Raw genomic sequence first — 20905 nt, forward strand, 5'->3', positions numbered from 1 at the left:
TGTCTTTTCTCTGTTTTCTTGTTGCTTTAGAAAGTTCAGCACCTTTTGATTGTTCCCTGCCAGAAAGCCCCTTTGATGATACCATGCATAACTCCATGGAAGGACTTCTCATTGCAAACACACTGTTCAGAACTGACTGTTTAAGGAGCAAGGTAAGCTTCTATATCATCATCCACTTTTAGTGAAAAGTCCAGCTCACACAAAAGTAGTATTAGCAGGACCACTGTGAGTCATTTGAGCCCAGAGTTCACGGGTATGAACCCTTTTCTAAGACACAGAGTTAGATCTGTCTCGCAAACATTGAAATTTTGTCACTGGAGAGTTGAATGGTGCTTATGAAATATCAGTGTCCTGCTTTCTAATAATCCTAGAGAAATAGTAGAGATGAGGTGCTGCTGGCTGGTCAGGTAATAATTTGATTCTATTTGCTATTTGCTGATCTCTCACTAGAACTTAAAAAATATATAAATTAAAATGATGTGTCTTTAGACTAAAGACTCTAACTTAAGAGAAAAAGAGCTAATATTCATTTTAGTGAATCCCACCCATATCCCATAATCTCCTGTAGAAACCCACAATATTTTGATATTATTTGTTATGTATTTATTTATCACTGGAGACTTATTTTTGGATATTTATTTATTTATATTTATATGGGTAGTTTGCCTGTGTGTATGTCTGTACACCACATATTTCTAGTGCTGGTCAAGACCAGAGAAAGTCATGGACCCAACTAGAACTGAAGTTACAGATGACTATGAGCTGGCATGCATGTGATAGGATTTGCCCTTAGGTTATTTGTATAAGTGCTCAGTGATCTTAAATGCTGACTCATCTCTCTAGTACCAACTTTGTTTTGGAGATTTGAAGAGTAAGATAAAATGATTAATTTTTAATCTTAAAAGGATTATAAATGAATAAACAAAAGACCTGACCTTCATTTTTAAGGGACCAGTATAGGTCCAAACTAGACCCGTTGAGTGTGGTTGACACTTGTGTGGCTGGGCAGACTGAGGCGCCACTGGCAGTGGAAGCAGCATTTATTCCTACTGCTTGTACTGGCTTTTTGGAACCTATTCTCTTTGGATGGATACCTTGCTCAGCCTAGATATGGTAAGGAGGTCCTTGGACTTTCCCCAAAAGCAAATGTGCCTTTCCCTCTCTGAGGAGTAGATGGGGTGGTTGGGTCAGGGGGTAAATAAAGGTATGGGAGGAGGGGAAGGAGTGGGAATTGGGATTGGTATGTAAAATGAAATAAAGATAGTATGTTTTCTTCTTATAAAATAAATAAAAGATAAAGCCAAAGGAAGGAAGAATGTAGAATAAACATAATAGTTTGGGAGACCTGGGGGTGGCCTGGCCCTACAGATAGTACAGGGCACCAGGATATTAAGTACATACATCCCTAGCTTCCTGGGTGGAAAACGGATATATATGTACTCCATTGAGCAGACAACCCTGTGTTTTTAACATCCCTGTTTTCCCCAGTGCTTATCTTAGACCACAAGGAGTTCATGCCCTCTACAGAGAAGAAAAGGAAACTGAGTCATAAAGATTAGGGCCTTCAACCCTTGAGGTGTCATGCCACATGAAAGCTGTACATGTGTTGTCTCCACTGAGGTTCTCGCCAGCCCAGAGAACTATGATGTGTTCTTTATAATGTGTCAAACTGTAGGGCAAATTGCTTTGTAAAGTCAGATATATTAAATATCCCTATTTTCCCCGGTTAACTCAGAAAAAAATATACAACAACGCTTGTATGTTACCAAGTTACACACAATCCAATTCTATATTATATGTTGTAGCATCTAATATATTCAGAAGTGATTGTTCTTTTAAATCTTGTATGCAGTTCTCAAGAGCGAGGCTTGTCAGATGAGTTGCTGAAATGGGAAGGAAAAGAACAATAAGAAGCTGTTGTTGGTAGAGGACAGATACATCTCTAAGAAGTTGATATTCTAAAAATGAGATTTTAGAGTATTGTATTTACATCAGAGAAGATTCTAACAAAAGCTTCAAACATGGATTTTTCTCTTACACAATTCGTGAACTTAAATATAGCTCATGATCTATGAACTTTCAACTTTTGATGATGTATGTGCTTCAGTCATGTCATGGCAACCCTAAGCAATAGAAAGAATGTACTCAAGATGAAATACATATATAAGAGATAAGCAAACATATCCACAGGGTAGTTCATGGCACATTCACAAATTGAGTATGCTAAAGCTTGAGGATTGGAAAAGATCATATAATTGATATATTACCTTCACAAACATCACATTGGACAATCCCTTAAATTTTCAAGATAGTGCTGAAAAAATGAACCCCTGCAGAGGACTTGAGTTCTGTCACCAGCACCCACATCAAGTGGTTCATAACCACCTAGAACTCCAGCTCCAGAGGAACTGAAGAGTATGAATTCCATGAGCACTTGCACACACATGCAAATACCCCACACAGAGACATACAAATACACATACAAAGATAAGTATTGAGTACTATTAAATTTCAAAATATTAGCTCACAAATATGTAAGACTTAAATATCGGGGTGGTGAACTTTGACAATGCTTCATTAAACTGTTTAAATTCCTCTAGATGCTGATATAAAGTATTCAATTGTTGATGGATATGATGAAGCACACCTTTAATCACAGAACATAGGAGGCAGTAGGATAATGATGTCTAGGAGTCTGCGGTCAGCTGGATCTTCATGAGTTCCAGGCCATCCACAAGTCCATAGTGAGACCATTTCTAATATTGTGATTTCTATTGTTACCATGTTTATGACGTATGTGTGTAGGTGCATGCATGCATGCTGTAGCACTTACGCGATTGACAGAGGATAATTTTCGTGTGTTACTATCCCCTCCTTTTCACTGGGGAATCTGAGGACTGCACTCAAGTTGTCTGTCTTAAGAGATGCATGTTTACCCAGTGCACTATCTTACTGGCCCTAGACATTAAGACTCTTTGGAATCCATGTGTTTTTAAATAATGAAATATTTCCTGGCAGTGCTACAAAGACATTTTAATATTTGGCAATCTCTCTATGTTATCTTTACTACAGGGCATCTCCTGATTCCCAAAGAAGACTGATGAAGAACAGGACAGAGGCAACAGAGTTCATTCTCCTAGGACTAACCAATGCCCCAGAACTGCAGATCCCATTGTTTATCATAATCTGCCTTATCTATTTTATCAATGTGGTTGGAAACTTAGGGATGATTGTGCTGATTCTCTGGGACTCTCGACTCCACACTCCCATGTACTGTTTCCTTGCAAACCTGTCCCTGGTGGACATCTTTTACTCCTCAGCTGTCACTCCAACTGTTGTTGCTGGACTTCTTATAGGAAAGAAAATTGTTTCTTATAATGCGTGTGTTGCTCAGATGTTCATATTTGCAGCCTTTGTCACCACAGAAGATTTCCTTTTGGCTGCAATGGCCTTTGATCGCTATGCCGCAGTGTGCAAACCCCTGCACTACACCACCACAATGACTCCAACTGTGTGTATATGTCTGACCATGGCCTGTTATGTTGGTGGGTTCCTGAATTCCTCCATCCACACTGGGGACACATTCAGGCTCTCCTTCTGTGGGTCCAATGTGGTCCATCACTTTTTCTGTGACGTTCCAGCAGTCATGGTTCTCTCCTGCTCTGATAGACATGTCAGCGAGATGGTGCTTGTTTATGGGGCAAGCTTTGTTATCTGTTCTGCACTCCTCCTGATCTTAGTATCCTACACATTCATCTTCATCACCATCTTCAAGATGCGCTCAGCTGCAGGATACCAGAAAGCTATGTCCACCTGTGTTTCTCACTTCACTGCCGTCTCCATTTTCTATGGGACGCTTATTTTCATGTACTTACAGCCCAGCTCCAGCCACTCCATGGACACTGACAAAACTGTGTCTGTGTTCTACACCATGGTCATCCCCATGCTAAACCCTGTAGTCTACAGCCTGAGGAACAAAGAGGTGAAAAGTGCATTCAAGAAAGTTGTGGAGAAGACAAAATATTCCCTAGGCTTTTGAGCTTAGTGTTTAATGGTGTGCTGTAATACAGCTTCGGGGCTCTCAGGTCTTCTCCAGATACCTAGTGACATTTCCAGTCTACCCTGATGTTAAGTAGAATGCCCTTCTCCTTTCAAATGTTTGTAACTTAGAAAAGGGAAGCAATGATGTAAATGCAATACCTGCTTTAGCATGGTTCAAGGGAATTTTAATATATGTGGGCTATATTTTTCTAAACACTCACAGATCATAGTGTTTATTTATCATTTCTATATGCCACTGCTAACATACCTGTAAAACAAGAGGCAAAGAAAAGCCCATGAGAAGTGTCTGCTTGTTACCCACATAGCCCACTTGGGCACACACATATAGGTGTAGAAACATAACTATAGTAGAATGACATCCTGCAAGTGTCCTCTTTCACATGTGTGTTCATCCATGCTCTGCGTGCATATGCATTTAATGTTCATATGTGTATGAGTGCATGTGTGTTCAATTTTGTGTGTGTATGTGTGTGTGTGTGTGTGTGTGTGTGTGTGTGTGTGGAGAGAGAGAGAGAGAGAGAGAGAGAGAGAGAGAGAGAGAGAGAGAGAGAGAGACTTACAGTTGACACTGGGAGTCTTCATTAGTGGTTAGCTCTCTACTTTATTGATTGAGAATCTTTCAATTAAACCAAGATCTCTTCCATCAACTAGTCTAGATAGCTAGTTTCCTCTGGTAATTCCCTGTTTCCACCTTACAAGTGCTGCAATTATAGATGGCCCTCACTCCCTCTTAGCATTTATGTGGGTTCGGAGAATCTAAACTCTGGTCTTCATGTTAGCATGACATTTTTTTTATTAGTCACTTCCCTGTTTTACTGTTTGCTTCCAACAAACAATTTAAATAAGTTATTGTGAGAAGAGAATACCGTTTTGTGGTTGTTTCTGTTTAATTGAGGTATGACTCTAAGTGCTACTAGTGATGTAGAAATATACTCCTATTCTTTGTATATTTTATTAAGAGATAAAGTATCTTAAATGAATTAATATTCCTGTGTGTCTAGGACATTTTACAGAAGCTTAATTTTGCATTATACATTTCAAAGGGAAAATATGTAGAATATAATGAAAGTGGACTGAAAACAAAGGCATTGTTAATTTATTGTCCATGATTATCCACATTTTCACTGCTTTAAAAGTGCCCTGGTGCATTCACGTTTCCCATGATTTCCCTCTGCAAGGTCTTCCTAATAAAGTGGTACCATCTGTTGTCACTCATACAATCTGTCCCCTCACTCCACTCACACCGATCTCCTTAATGTTCTTCTCAACTACAAGAATGTCTCCACCTCAGGATGCTTGAATTTGGTGCTTCTTGGATGGAAGTTTCCTTGACTACATTCATGTCTCTCTGTAAAGAGACTGAGAGTCTGACTCCTTCATAAGACAGTCACTTTCCTTCCCATGTACACTGTCCCTCCACTCTGCCTTGTTTCTCAGTGCTCATCAGCACCTCAGCTGCAATCTAAATCTAAACAAGAGGATTAGCTTGCTCTGTTTTAATGACACACTATTTCATAGCACCCAAATGGAATTTTGACCTATTATGGATATTCCATACATACTTGCTAGATGAATTAATAAATTAAAGCAGTTGAGTCCAGCTGTATCATGAAATGTTCAAACCACTGATGAAGCGTGATAACCACAGTATAAAGCCTAAGAAATAGATCTTATTATATTTAGACATGTAGGGGCACAGACTATTTTCAGAGTGTTTCAAACATTTTCATCATCTTTATTCACACACTACATTGCAGGCTCCATTTGAGGGCTACTTGAATTATTTTCTAAAACTCCCATTTCAAGTGAATCATCTCTCTTTTTTGACTATTAAAAGGGGAATCATAGATGATTTCTGTCTGCCCCTTGCAGACAAAACAAAAAACAAACAAACAAACAAAAACCAGTAATTGCCCTTCAGCATTGTTGTGCTGCAGTCACATGGTCTTTATAGGGAAAGAGTTTATAAACTGAATACATGCAAAGGTCTCTAGTTTAGTGTGCATATATATATGTGTGTACACACAAAGCTATACTTATTTTTGTATCTCACAATCCTGATGATGTTAAGCTAAAAACAAACATGTTAATATCTGGCTCTAATCCAGCAGCGCACTGAATTCATCTGTTCCCATTTGTAACGTCCTCTTCTGGTTGCTTAGAAACATGAGAGTTGCGATCGCCTGTTCATGGATTTATTCCTTCGTGTTCACTAAACAAATAAAGAAATTCCATAATTGTTTATTGGCATATTAATGAGAAAGAAATTATGGAATAAAATGCCACATTGGATAGGAACTAGAGGACTTTTGCTGTCAGTGGAACAATTCCCTTTTTGTATTATTTCCTGCTAGCATGCTAAGATGGGGTGGGATGTTCTCGAATCTTGACAGGACAATTTCATTTTGTCAGTATCATATAGTTGTTTCAATTTAGTTTTCCTGACTGTTGTTCTGGCCAGACCTTCTGATACACTTCCTCAAAGCTAGTGAAAATGAAATATCATCTTTGAGCTTGATATTACATGAGCGGTTTCTGTACTTTCCCTCTTGAGTGTCACATATGTTATGAATTTCATGTTTAGCCCTAGCTATATTTATCATGAAAGAAAACTTTGACAAGTGCTTAGTCAGTTTAGCAAAACATTTGCTTTTATTTTCTCTTTATTATAATAATTTGTTTTATTATGTGGTTGACTTTCATGTAGGGAAGTACCTTTTCATTCCTGGAATGACATAGTAATAATAATAGTTTGTAACATGCTTAAACGTGTGTCTGTGTGCGTGCGCGTGCGTGCGTGTGTGTATTCAAGAGAGATATTGTCTATAATTTTCTTTCTTTGATGTTTTGTCCAGCATTGGTTTCAAGAAATGTTGACTTCACAGAATAGGCTACAAAGTATTTCCTATTGCCTGTGATCATAAAAAAAAAAAACTTTAGGAAAATACAGTCAGACTATCTTTGTTTGCAGTCGACAACCAGTGGAAATAGCTGAGCAAGGTGGTGCCTGTCTGTATTTCCAGCACTGAGAAGGCTAAGGGTGGTCTGGGCTATAGGGAGTCCCTGTCACAAATCATAAGGAAACAAACCAATCATAATCAGAACAGTGTGTGTTGCTTAATTGAAGGGTAAACAATGTACCAACAGCTTTTAATACAATATAAATGCACATTAGAAAAGGTTCTGTGACCAATAAGGCTAAACTGCAAGTGGACCTCAAGTGTAAAAATCTAAGTAAAAGGGATCAGAAGCAGTGATTACAATTCCCAAGGGTCTGGTTAAAGCCGGTGTCACAAAGGTAAATTATATGGACACAAAGGGTTTGGTGTTTTGAAGGTCTACTATAGGAGAGAATAGCAGAGTCTGGAAGAGCTTTTAAAAAAATTAATGAAGGATGATCATGAGAGAAGTAACATGTATATACCTTTGACCAAATTGTGAAGGATATATACTAAATCATTTATTTATTGGTGTCTATAAGTTATACATTACTTGAGAATAAAGGAAATAATGGGTGATAAAAATGTATGGTACATTTAAACCATGTGTTTTAGGTTCAGCAAGAGTTTAATTACTTTTTCCTTATAAAGGTGAAATAAGGACCTACAGGTACCCGCAAGGGGAGCATCTCCAGAGAGCTCAATGTCTCCATAATGCCTGGCTCGCTCATGAGCACTGCCCTTTGAATTTAATCCTGGTGATCTACGTTATAGAAGCCAGATGGCAAGCTGACCACTTTGGTTATCATTCAGTCATCTGAATGTTGACATTTCCTTCCACACACTGCTTTTCTTTTGAACTGAAGATTTCCTTGGAATCTTCAAATGTGGTTGAAAAAAAACATCCAAGATAAAACCTGTTCTGAAGAACCTGGGAGAAATAAGCAGTTAGCAAGCTCTTCTGTGCGCCTTCCTCTGCTTGTACTCCACAGACACAAGTCTATGGATTATATGGGAGAAGAAATGATAGAATCTTTCTTTTACAAGTAAGGAGAAAGTAGGAGAGCTCTCTCAGGACACAAGGAATACATGCTATTCTCATGGCTTGGGAGTTTGAGTGTTTTTCTGTTTTTTGTTGCCTTAGAAAGTTCAGCACCTTTTGATTGTTCCCTGCCAGAAAGCCCCTCTGACGATACCATGCATAACTCCATGGAAGGACTTCTCATTGCAAACACACTGTTCAGAACTGACTGTTTAAGGAGCAAGGTAAGTTTCAATATCACCACCCACTTTTAGTGAAAAGTCCAGCTCACACAAAAGTAGTATTAGCAGGACCACTGTGAGTCATTTGAGCCCAGAGTTCAAGGGCCTAAATCCTTTTCTAAGACACAGAGTTAGATCTGTCTTACAAACAATGAAATTTTGTCACTGGAGAGCTGAATGGTGCTTATGAAATATCAGTGTCCTGCTTTCTAATAATCCTAGAGAAACAGTAGAGATGAGGTGCTGGCTGGTCAGGTAATGATTTTATTTGCTATATTCTGATCTCTCACTGGAACTTAAAAAACATGAATTAAAATGATGTGTTTTTAGACCAGAGAAAGGACTCTAACTTAAGAGAAAAAGAGCTAATATTCATTTTAGTGAATCTCACCCAAATCGCATAATCTCATTTTCAATTTAACCCAAGACATTTATCCATAGACTGTACCTTTGAGTAAAACAACTTTTTGTAAAGATTTAACTACTTATATATGGAATCACCACTCTTGAAACTAGTTGTGAAAAACTAGAATATCACTAAATTTTACAAACAATGAATGGTAAATCAAAAGTGGTAATATGTTTTATTCTCATACAAGCACAATTATACACACAAGAAATCACACACATACTTATTCATTAGGCTCTTGTGGCATTTTGTAACACCCAGCAAGTATATGTGGTTGTGTGTGTTAAGGTTTACAGAAAGTCCTGTTTGCTAATCTTATCAAGTGAGCTTCTGGAAGGGTTAGAAAAAACCTAAGAAGAAGTAGTAGTTGGTAGTGGATAGATGCTGGTCTAGGGCTTAAAAATTCCAACAAAACATTTTAAATATATTATGCTTATATTAGAAAAGATTCCATCAAAAACTTCAAAACTAAATTTTTAACTATAACAAGTCATGATTCTAAATATAATGCACAAACTATGAACTGTCAACTTTTGGAAAAGTTTGTGTTTTAATCAAGTTATGGCATCCTAAGCAAAAGAAGGAAAATTTACTAAAGCTAGAATAGAGATATGTAAAAAATATTAAACAAAAGAGTGGCTGGTATGGATTCCATAAAACAATCAATCCAATAAGCAGAGTATGAGTGATTGGGGTTCACCTAAGACCCACTGGATTGTGTGTAAAAAAAAAAGTTGGGGAATGAGATTTCCATTCATCCACACTTGATAGCCTTTATGTTTCCAGAAACTTTTCTCAGTTCTCAAGAAGAGCAGAGTTCCATTCTAATACCCAGTGATGATGATGACGATGATGATGATGACGATGATTACTATGATGATGACGGTGACGACAATGATGATGGTGGTGATGATGACCATGATGACAATGATGACTGCACAGCTAGGAATCATGCAGCTCTGCTAGATATTAGTGTTTTGTTCATTTAAAACATAAATTTTCTCATTCAATTTAGAAAACAATACCTCAACACTGAACACATTATCACCATCATTTTGTAGATACAGAAGTTCTGGCTTAGGAGACAGAGTCAGCCAATGGTTCTTTGGCTATAAAAGTAAGTCTGGCATGCAATTCTCCCCAAAACCAAAGTTTTCTAGCTGATGCTACTTGGTACCTTTATCTCCTTTATTATAATTATCAATGTGCTTATAGAAGCCCCTTCTGCTCTGATCATCTTACTAGATCTGTAATGTGTATATCTCTCAATTAGTTAGTTTACTGCACAAAGCTTTAAGATTGAAGTGATCCAGGAAAAACAATGGCTAACTATGAACTGCAACTTGACTTAATCTTATGTTACACCACTGAATTTGATAACCATTTTTTTTCTCTGGGACCAACATTTGGTTTGTAAATGAGCTTTGTCAATGTATTTAATACTTGGCATTTGGTGATCTGAAATATAAGAGAAGTAGCCACTGTTCAAATTTGGTCAGAGATATGGGAGTAAATGTCTAGAAGTTTCCAGGGAGCCGTCTTTGACACATTTCACACAGAAGTCGGTAAATGTGTAGGGATGGGAAATGGTAGCCTTGCTGATCTACAACCTTCAGAAATATCATGTTGGGTAATCATTGACTTTCCAAAGTATCAGCCCACAAATATGTAAGACTTAATACTGAAGTGATGGACTCTAAAAATATTTCATTCAATTGATCTAAGTCCTTTAGGCAGAAATTTCTCATTTACCTTATGCTTTAATTATCGAGAATCTTCCATTTTTGTTGGGAGTGTGTGTGTGTGTGTCTGTGTATGAGGTGTGTGAGTGTGTGTTTTTCAGTCAGTATGTGGGGACCAGTGGACATCTTTTGAGGCTTGGTTCTTTATTTTCATACTATTAAGGTCTGAGTATTGAATTTAGACTATCAGACTTCATGGCAAGCACTTTAACTCAGTGACTCATCTCATTGGCCCTAGTTATAAAAATGTTTGAAACATATATTCTTGTTATAATGAAATAAACCATGACTTTGGTGTGAAGATACATCAGTTTATTAGTAATATCTTTTATACTTAATAATCTCTCCTTACTTCTCTTTGCTACAGGGCGTCTCCTGATTCCTAAACAATGCTGATGGAGAACAAGACAGAGGTTACAGAGTTCATCCTTCTAGGACTAACCAATGCACCAGAACTGCAGGCTCCTCTCTTTATCATGTTTACTCTCATCTACTTCATTAACATGGTTGGAAACTTAGGGATGATTGTGCTGATTCTCTGGGACTCTCGACTCCACACTCCCATGTATATTTTTCTTGGTAACTTGTCTCTGGTGGACATCTTTTACTCCTCAGCTGTCACTCCAACTGTTGTTGCTGGACTTCTTGTAGGAAACCAAGTCATTTCCTACAGTGCTTGTGCTGCTCAGATGTTCTTATTTGTAGTCTTTGCTACGGCAGAGAATTTTCTCTTGGCTGCAATGGCCTTTGATCGCTATGCCGCGGTGTGCAAACCCCTGCACTACACCACCACAATGACTCCAACTATGTGTGCATGTCTGACTGTAGCCTGCTATGCTGGTGGTTTCCTGAATTCCTCCATCCACACTGGGGACACATTCAGGCTCTCCTTCTGTGGGTCCAATGTGGTCCATCACTTTTTCTGTGATGTTCCAGCAGTCATGGTTCTCTCCTGCTCTGATAGAAAGATCAGTGAGATGGTCCTTCTTTATGGGGCAAGTTTTGTTATCTGTTCTGCACTTGTTGTTATTTTGATATCCTACATATTCATCTTCATCACCATCTTCAAGATGCGCTCAGCTGCAGGATACCAGAAAGCTATGTCCACCTGTGTTTCTCACTTCACTGCCGTCTCCATTTTCTATGGGACGCTTATTTTCATGTACTTACAGCCCAGCTCCAGCCACTCCATGGACACTGATAAGATTGTGTCTGTGTTCTACACCATGGTCATCCCCATGCTAAACCCTGTAGTCTACAGCCTGAGGAACAAAGAGGTGAAAAGTGCATTCAAGAAAGTTGTGGAGAAGGCAAAATATTCCCTAGGCTTTTGAGCTTAGTGTTTAATGGTGTGCTGTAATGCAGCTTCGGGGCTCTCAGGTCTTCTCCAGATACCTAGTGACATTTCCAGTCTACCCTGATGTTAAGTAGAATGCCCTTCTCCTTTCAAATGTTTGTAACTTAGAAAAGGGAAGCAATGATGTAAATGCAATACCTGCTTTAGCATGGCTCAAGGGAATTTTAATATATGTGGGCTATATTTTTCTAAACACTCATAGATCATAGTGTTTATTTATCATTTCTATATGCCACTGCTAACATACCTGTAAAACAAGAAGAGAAGAAAAGCCCATGAGAAGAAGTGTCTGCTTATGACCCACATGGGCACACACTACAAGAATGGAAAAGTATTCATACATAATACTTTTGGGTGTCTTTGTTTGTTTGTTTTTTTTGCATCTCTATGTTGTGTGTATGTTTTATGTATGCAAGTTTGCATATCTATAGGCACACTGAGGATGAGCGTACACATGTGAATCTCTATGTTGTGTGTATGTTTTATGTATGCAAGTTTGCATATCTGTAGGCACACTGTGGATGAGCGTACACATGTGCATCTCTATGTTGTGTGTATGTTTTATGTATGCATGTTTGCATATCTGTAGGCACACTGCGCATGAGAGTACACACGTGGAGACCAGAGCATGGGTTTCTTTCTCAATGGTTCTCCACATATACATTGTGGCAGGCAAATGAACACAGACATGGCAGAATAGCCAGTCTAGTTAGTAACCTTTCTCTGGAATCCTACCTCTATCTTCTGAGTGCTTGCATTGCAGATGTTCCTCCTATGGTCTCAGTGCCAGCATTGCAGATATTCCCCTATGGTCTCAGCGTTGGCATTACAAATGGGCTCCTATGCTTCCCTGGCATTTATGTGAATTCTGACTCTTGTTCTTATGTTTGCATGGCAAGTGCTTTATCCTCTGACACATCTCAGGTCCACTGCTAGTGTTCAATAAATATAAGTCAAGATAGTTCATTAAGGTCTTGAAATATCACTTATAATTGTTTTTTTCTTAGTTGAATAACTACTCTAATCCCTCCAAGTGATTCTGGTTTAAATACATGTGTCCATATTTTGGGTGTATTTCATTGAGCGATAGAAATCTAAAGTATATTCCCACACTCCCTTCCTTCTAGATGCCCCCCTCTCTTCTCCCCCAGATCCACTGCTCCTCACTTTCCCTTCAGAAAAGAGCAGTCCTCCCACTGATATCAACCATACATGATATAATAAGATGCAATAAGACTAGACTTAAACCCTTGCATAAAGGCTGGACAAGGCAGCCTAGTAGGAGAAAAGGGGTCTCATGAGCAGGCAAAAGCATTGTTAACTGAGGAGGGAAGCAGCCTCCAGTCAGCACCAGGGCATGCAGAAAACTGTGAATAAACAAGATACTAGACTTTTTCTATCTGAGGGGAAAATAAGGAAACACAGATACTTTCTGATGGTGACTTTCACTTTTACTTCATCTTGAAAACAATTCTCTGTGGAAATCTCTCTCGCTCCTCTACATAGCTCTCTATAGCAGCCTCCTTCTCCACTGCTGCTCCTCGCACAGAACTCTGGACAGTTAGATGTTACATTTTCAGACCATTCTCATAACACATAAATCATGTAGTTTTTCTCAGGCCATGAAGGTCATTTTCAGTAATGCTTGGCCATGCACGAAGCCTCAAAGTTAGGGTTCTCCGATAGAAAGTAAACAGTTTGTTGAACCGTGAGCCCATAACATAAACTGAGGCTAGTACTAGAGCAAAAAGTCAATTGTTGAGAAAGTTATTTCTACTAAAGCTGCCTTAAGCTTTGACCTTGAGTCAGCAATGAACACCTGGGCAACTGACCTCATTTATTTGTCTTTAGTGGCATCCAAATATTCATCTCAGGGCCAACCAGATTGGTTTGAATGTGCTCTGAAGTCTAAAATTAGCTGTCTTTGTGAATGAGAATGCTATTGTTTTTCTATGAAAGTTTGAGTAATGAAAAATATTTTAATATCATTTATATTCACCAAAAATATACAGATTAATCATAAATCATCTTCCTGACTCTTGACAACTATATGTGTGCCCAATAGATGGTTTATATGCATGAGACAAACACACAAGCAGTGGGAACACACCCATAGCTCTTCTTAGGGAAGAAATGCAGTTCTTATAGAAGAAATGAAGTGACACACGAGAGAAATTACAGACAAGAGCAACTGGTCATTTATAGTTAGTAACTACACAGCTCTTTTAGGCAAGGCTCTCTATCAGAGAGTCATTCATCTGGTGGGCTGACCTTCTGGATACTAGTTGTCACCTCCTGTAAACCCTCCACCCCACAGCCTTATGTATAAGAAAATCAGAGACATCCCCAATTCCACTGTTAAGAGTCCCCACAAAGAAAAAGGAGGATTGGGATAAAGGAAGGTTGGATAGGGGAGCACGGAAGCACAATTCTTAGTTAAGGGAGCCACCTTAGGGTTGGCAAGAGACTTGAACCTAGAGTGGCTCCCAGGTGCCCAAGTCGAGGTCCCCAGTTAGTTCCTTGGGCAGCTGAGGATAGGGAACCTGAAATGACCCTATCCTATAGCAATACTGATGAATATCTTGCATATCATCATAGAACCTTCATCTGGTGATGGATGGAGATAGAGACACAGACCCACACTGGAGCACTGGACTGAGCTCCCAAGGTCCCAATGAGGAGCAGAAGGAGGGAGAACATGAGCAAAGATGTCGGGACAACGAGGGGTGCACCCACCCACTGAGACAGTGGAGCTGATCTACTGGGAGCTCACCAAGGCCAGCTGGACTGTGACTGAAAAAGCATGGGTTAAAACTGGACTCTCTGAACATGGTGAACAATGAGGGCTGATGAGACGCCAAGGACAATGGCACGGGGTTTTGATCCTACTTAATGTGCTCGTTTTGTGGGAGCCTAGCCAGTTTGGATGTTCACCTTCCTAGATATGGACAGAGGGGGGAGGACCTTGGACTTACCACAGGGCAGGGAACCCTGACTGCTCTTTGGACTGGAGAGGAAGGAGGAAAGGAGTGAGGGGAGGGGGAGAAGGATGGGGGAGGGGGAGAAGGGTGGGAGGAGGGGGAGGGAAATGGGAGTCTGGGGGGAGGTGGAAACTTGTTTTTTTTCTCCTTTTCTCAATAAAAAAAGATAATTAAAAAGAATAAATAGAAAAGTAAAAATGGAAAAAAAAGAGTCCCCACAAAGACACCAAGCCAAACTGTCTACCCCACAGCCTTATGTATAAGAAAATCAGACACACCCCCAATTCCACTGTTAAGAGTCCCCACAAAGACACCAAGCCAAACTGTTATCATTCATAATGCTGGTGACCCAAGGCTATCTTCAAATGGTGAAGCTGCGGGTCACACATGTCCTCAGTGGGTTCCCTGGCTGGTAGCCTGAGGCCTCAGCAGGAGACAGACAGATATAAAGGCCATGCAGAGAGAGTTAGGGTATAGATATTATTTAGTAAGTTATGGAGGAAAAGGGGAGAGGGAAAGGGGAGAAGGAAGAAGAAGAGAGAGAGGCAGAAGCTGCCTCTCCAGAAGAAGGGCAGACAGACAGACAGAGAGAGAGAAGGTAGAAGAGCTGCTTGCCTAGGCAGAAGAAGGAAGTTGGCAGTGGCCAGGGTTTGTCTCTTAAAGGGACAGGGTACCCAAATAACAGACCAGGCAATCAGATTACACAAACAACCACAGTATGAATTGAGAAGGCCTAGAACAGACCAACGCAGGCTCTGTGACTGCCACTTCAGTCTTTGTGAAACTCTAAGAACCTTGCTTAGCTGATTCTGTAGGTTGTGTTCTTTGGGTGTCCTCCACCCTTCTGGCTCCTATAATTCTTCTTCTTCCTCTTACATGGGGTTCTAAGAGCTCTGCCTAGTGTTTAGCTATGAGTCTTTGTATCTGCTCCCATTAAGTTGGTGGAGGAAGCCACTCTTATGACAATGGGGTAGGCACTAAGCTATGAGTATAGCAGAATATCATTAGGAATCATTACATTGATTGTTATTGTGCTATTTTGTTTTATTTTTGTCACTCATGTTTGATTCTTGACCTCTGTGGTGATTTGAAAGAAAATGAGCCCTATAAGCTCATAGGGAGTAGCATTACTAGAAGATGTGTCTTTATAGGAGTAGGTGTGACTTTGTTGGAGGAAGTACATCTCAAGAAGGTAGTCTTTCAGGTCTTAAATGCTCAAGGCATGTCTATTGTGACATTCACTTCCTGCTGCCTGCTTCTTTAGATGTAGAAACTTCAGCTCCTTCTCCAGCACCATGTCTGTCTGCATGCCACCATGCTTCCCACCATGACAGTAATGAACTAAACCTCTGAAACTGTAAGTCAGATCCATTTAAATGTTTTCTTTATAAGAGTTGCTAGAGTCACAGTGTCTCTTCACAGCAACAGAAACCCTAAGATAATCTCTGAACCATCCCACTACTGGATCTAGGCACTGCAGGCTGTATTGGGCATGAACTCTGTCTTAAGGCTTGGGCTTCTTGACAAAACCCACAAGCTCTGAGCCACCATTGTGCCAGAACATCTTGCAGGTAGAACAGGTAGTGGGTAGGAGGTATATGTGACTGAGCTAGTATTTATGTCTAACCACTGGGAGCCTAGTCTGGTTATAAAAGATGGCCACTTCAGGCTCCAAGCCCTCCATTATGAGGAAATCTTGTTAAGGTCACCCTCATAGGTTCCATGAAGTTCGCACAGCATTAGGTTTCCACATCACCCCTTAAATGGCCACCTCTTCCAGTACTCTCTCCTTCTACCACTCCCTACCCACCTGATCACTCCTGTTCCCATCTCTACCAGTCCCCAGTCCACCTGAAAAATCTATTGTAGTTCCCCGTCCAAGGTTAAAAAAAAGTATCTTAAATGAATTTATTCTTTTCTCTTTGTGAAACTAACTTATAGACATTTATTTGTTATAGTATACATTTCAAAAGGAAAAATTAGGCAGTGCATCATGAAAGTGGACTGAAAACAAAGGCATTGTTAATTTATTGTCCATGATTATCCACATTTTCACTGCTTTGAAAGTGCCCTGGCATATTCACGTTTCCCATGATTTCCCTCTGCAAGGTCTTCTGAATGTTAGTGATGCTCATTTATCCTTAATAACGTTGTACCATCTTGTCCCTTATATAATCTGTCACCTCACTCCACTCACACTGATCTCCTTAATGTTCTTCTCAACTACAAGAATGTCTCCACCTCAGGATGCTTGAATTTGTTGCTTCCTTGGATGGAAGTTTCCTTGACTACATTCATGTCTCTCTGTAAAGAGATTCAGAGTCTGACTCCTTCATAAGACAGTCACTTTCCTTCCCATGTGCACTGCCCCTCCACTCTGCCTTGTTTTCACAGTGCTCAGCAGCAGCTCAGCTGCAATCTAAATCAAAGTGAGTGCATTAGCTTGATCTGTTTTAATTACACAAGCCTGCTTGTTACCCTTGCCTGTCCCTGCTAATGTGGCCAAAAAGCCAAAACTAGATAGGTCATGGATCTAGGAGGAAAGCATTATTTTTCTGCTAAAGGAGTATAGCAATAAAATGATTCCTAATGATATATTATTGCTGTACCCATAAATCAGTACCTTGCTCAGTCCTCATCAGAACAGCTTCTTCTTGTTGTAAATGGAAATTTACAGAGATGCACAATGGGACAGTGCACAGAGTATGAGAGACTTGAAGTGTTTAATCCTAAATAGGACATCATCAAAACCCTGCCCTCAAGGCTTAGGGATATATGTAGTAGAGGGGCCAGAAAGACTGTAAGAGCTGGATGTGATGGGTGACTTTCAGACACAACAGGACTGAATCAATATGTATAAACCAACAGAGACTGGTGGCATGCACAAGGAATGAACATGTTCAAGTGAAATGAGGTCCCAACACTGAGAGGAGACATGGACATGGGCTCCCATCCCTAACAAATAAGCTATCTTCAATTGACAGCCACTGGTAAAGGAAACATCTGCTGTCATCAACAGAATCTCACTGGATATATTAACCCCATATCAGGGCATTCCCCATACCCTGTGCTAGTAGTTGCCTAGCACAAAACAAACTCAATGTTTTTTTGTAGACTTTTTGTCTCATTTTGCTTTGTTTTGGGAATGTTTTTCTTATTATTCTTTTGATTGTGTATTCTTATTTCTGTTATTATGTTCGGTTGTTTTGTGTGTTTGTTCTGAGAAAGAGGAAAAGCATAAATTTTGTTAGGTATGGAGAATCTGGAAAGAATAGAAGTAGGGGAAAATATGATCAAAATATCTGGAAATTTTTTCAATGAAAGGGAGCCAAAATAAAAATACAATGCTTTAAAAAATATTTGCATGTAGATTGGTTTGAGGGATACTTGGTTACAGTTTATATTTGACATTTATATTATTTGTGTATGGATACTCAATTCTGATAGCAGAAGTTATTGAAAATACACTTTGTCTCAGTCTGCACCATTACAGCAGAATGCCAAAAGTAGTAACTTATAATTAACAGAATTTTTTTGTTTCATGTTTCTGGAGGCTTTGAAGTTAAAGATTAATGAGAAAATCAGGGGAGGGACCTTATGCTGAGTCATTTATCTCTGAAAGGCAAAATGGGAACAACAAAATTTCAATGTCATGAACCATTTGAGCGTATAATTCGTTCCCTCAAACAAAATAATTAAAAACAAAAATTGTTTCTTCGATCTATTTTATTTATCTTTCATTTTGTTCTTTAAATTGGTATTTTCGAATGCTCCATATTCAAGAGCATGGACTATTTCTTTGACTCGATCTATTCTACTGTCAATGTTCTCCGTTATGTTTTCAATTTTATTTTTTGTGTTTCAGATTCAGGATTTATTTGATTTTTAAAAAGTTTTTATTTCAATATGTCAATAAGTATTGATTTTTATGTTGAGTCAATTATTGTATTTCTACCTTATTTTAAGTTTTATTAAACAATAAACATTTAGAAAACTCTAAGTGTTCTTTGAACATCCTTAAAGCAGATATTTCGAATTTCTTGCTGGGATCTTATATATCTCACTCTAGTTATGAGTCACTAACACTTTATTTTGGGTACCTGTTGATATATGTTGATGGTCTCTCTATTGTCCTTGACAATCTTTTGCTTTTTGTAGATTTGAAGAGGTAGACACTTACTTCAATCTTTACATAAAGCACTTATTTGGCAGTGCACTTGAAGAGCAAGCCTACCTGGAGATCTGAACAATCTGGTGTAGACCTTGCACCTTGGGCTCACAGTGACTATAGTAGCACCCTGGTGTTGTCATAGTTTGGAATCGGTGATGTAATGGACTAATTTAGGGTCTGGTCCTCTCTGAGACAGAGAACCCAAAGGTATTTCTCTCCCTTAATCTCTTTTGTTTCACAGAGGTCGGCAGTCAGGGATGGGTTTGAGTTCTCTCCAGATGCCTAAGACAGGAACTTGCATGATTAGAATGCTTGTTTCTGAAGACAGGTACGTGTGGGTAAATGAAAGAGTATTTTCCTAAGCAGATATGATATGATCATCTGCCCTGTTGAAGAGGCACAGGTTTTACTAAAATTAATACAAGGGATGGATTGTAGGGGCAGGATAATACAGGCCCATATTCCTATATTGTATGGCAGTCAGAATTCTTTGTGACCTGACAGGCACAATTTGCAACTCCCACACAGAAGGTGGTCACCTAGCCTTTTGATAGTGAGACAACCTGATGCCACCCTAATCAAGAGGTCAGCATATGCTAATGTCGTTCTGCTCCTTCTATTGTAATTTAGGAGGTCACCTGGGGAAGAGGTGTTTTCAGTATATGTGGCACAATGAGCATGGGCATGGACATGACAGCAAGCACAGCTATGGGCGTGACCTAGATCATTTCCCCTGCTACCTAGGAAACAGAATGCTAATGAGTTCCCCCTCAGTTTATGATTGATATAAAAGCTGTTTGGATAATAAATGTGGGTAACCTTCTGGATTTAAATGAACCCTGAGACTCCCTCCTGATATTGTCGTGTGAACTGTATCTCATTTATTCCCACACCTCCACTCTGGTACAAGAAATGGTTTATGTCTGGGCCGGTGCCCTACCGTGTATAGATAAGAAACTAAATTTTTTAGAACTAATTTTACCCAACACTTCTGGCTTCCCTCTTGTTACTGCAGCAGGAAGCTGGGAAGGCGATAAATGTAAATAGAGCTTAATAAACATATTTATACAGCATACAGAGGGAAATTCCACATAGGCGATGAGGAAAGTATTTTCTAGACAATCACAGATTCTTTCTAGTCCTAGTCAGCTGTTTTCCTGTGGGCCAACAAAATGATGTATGAGAAGCTGAGAGGGCATACACAATCAGGATCTCAGATTTGCATAGTCATCTTCCTGGCACATATCTGTGGGGATACTGGAATGTTCTGACCCTCAAGACAGCCAAAATTTTGGTTTCCAATTTTTTTTTAATGAAACACTATCCTGAGTGAGGTAAGCCAGACCCAAAAAGAGGAACATGGGATGTACTCACTCATATTTGGTTTTTAGCCATAAATAAAGGACATTGAGCTTATAATTCATGTTTCTAGAGAAGCTAAATAAGAAGGTGAATCCAAAGACAAACACAAAGGCATCCTCCTGAATATTAACCTTCATCAGGCGATGAAAGGAGACAGAGATAGAGACCCACATTGGAGCACCGGACAGAAATCTCAAGGTCCAAATCAGGAGCAGAAGGAGACGGAGCACGAACAAGGAACTCAGGACCGCGAGGGGTGCACCCACACACTGAGACAATGGGGATGTTCTATTGGGAACTCACCAAGGCCAGCTGGCCTGGGTCTGAAAAAGCATGGGATAAATTTGGACTAGCTGAACATAGCGGACAATGAGGAAGAATGGGAACTCAAGAACAATCGCAGTGGGTTTTTGATCCTGCTGCATGCACTGGCTTTGGGGGAGCCTAGGCAGTTTGGATGCTCACCTTAGGAGACCTGGATAGAGGTGGGCGGTCCTTGGGCTTCCCATATGTCAGGGAACCCTGATTGCTCTTCCAGCAGATGAGGGAGGGTGACTTGATCGGGGGAGGGGGAGGGAAATGGGAGGCGGTGGCGGGGAGGAGGCAGAAATTAAAGAAA

At 39.7% G+C, this 20905-nt stretch overlaps 2 protein-coding genes across 2 annotated transcripts; both read left to right on the forward strand.

Moving 5' to 3' along the window:
- Nucleotides 1-3100: 3100 nt before the first annotated feature.
- On the forward strand, nt 3101-4039 carry LOC142851103 (olfactory receptor 5B3-like). The gene has a single exon (XM_075975012.1). The coding sequence runs from the start codon at nt 3101-3103 to the stop codon at nt 4037-4039; it is 939 nt and encodes a 312-aa protein (XP_075831127.1).
- Nucleotides 4040-10804: 6765 nt separating this feature from the next.
- On the forward strand, nt 10805-11749 carry LOC142851105 (olfactory receptor 5B3-like). Its single transcript, XM_075975013.1, has one exon. It carries the CDS (start codon nt 10805-10807, stop codon nt 11747-11749), a length of 945 nt encoding a protein of 314 aa, XP_075831128.1.
- Nucleotides 11750-20905: the final 9156 nt, after the last annotated feature.

Source organism: Microtus pennsylvanicus, chromosome 5 (assembly GCF_037038515.1).
Source record: "Microtus pennsylvanicus isolate mMicPen1 chromosome 5, mMicPen1.hap1, whole genome shotgun sequence".
Taxonomy (NCBI): domain Eukaryota; kingdom Metazoa; phylum Chordata; class Mammalia; order Rodentia; family Cricetidae; genus Microtus; species Microtus pennsylvanicus.

Excerpts from the sequence above, each read along its gene's own strand:
- LOC142851103 (XM_075975012.1), top strand. The coding sequence starts at position 3,101 with ATGAAGAACAGGACAGAGGCAACAGAGTTCATTCTCCTAGGACTAACC.
- LOC142851105 (XM_075975013.1), top strand. The coding sequence starts at position 10,805 with ATGCTGATGGAGAACAAGACAGAGGTTACAGAGTTCATCCTTCTAGGA.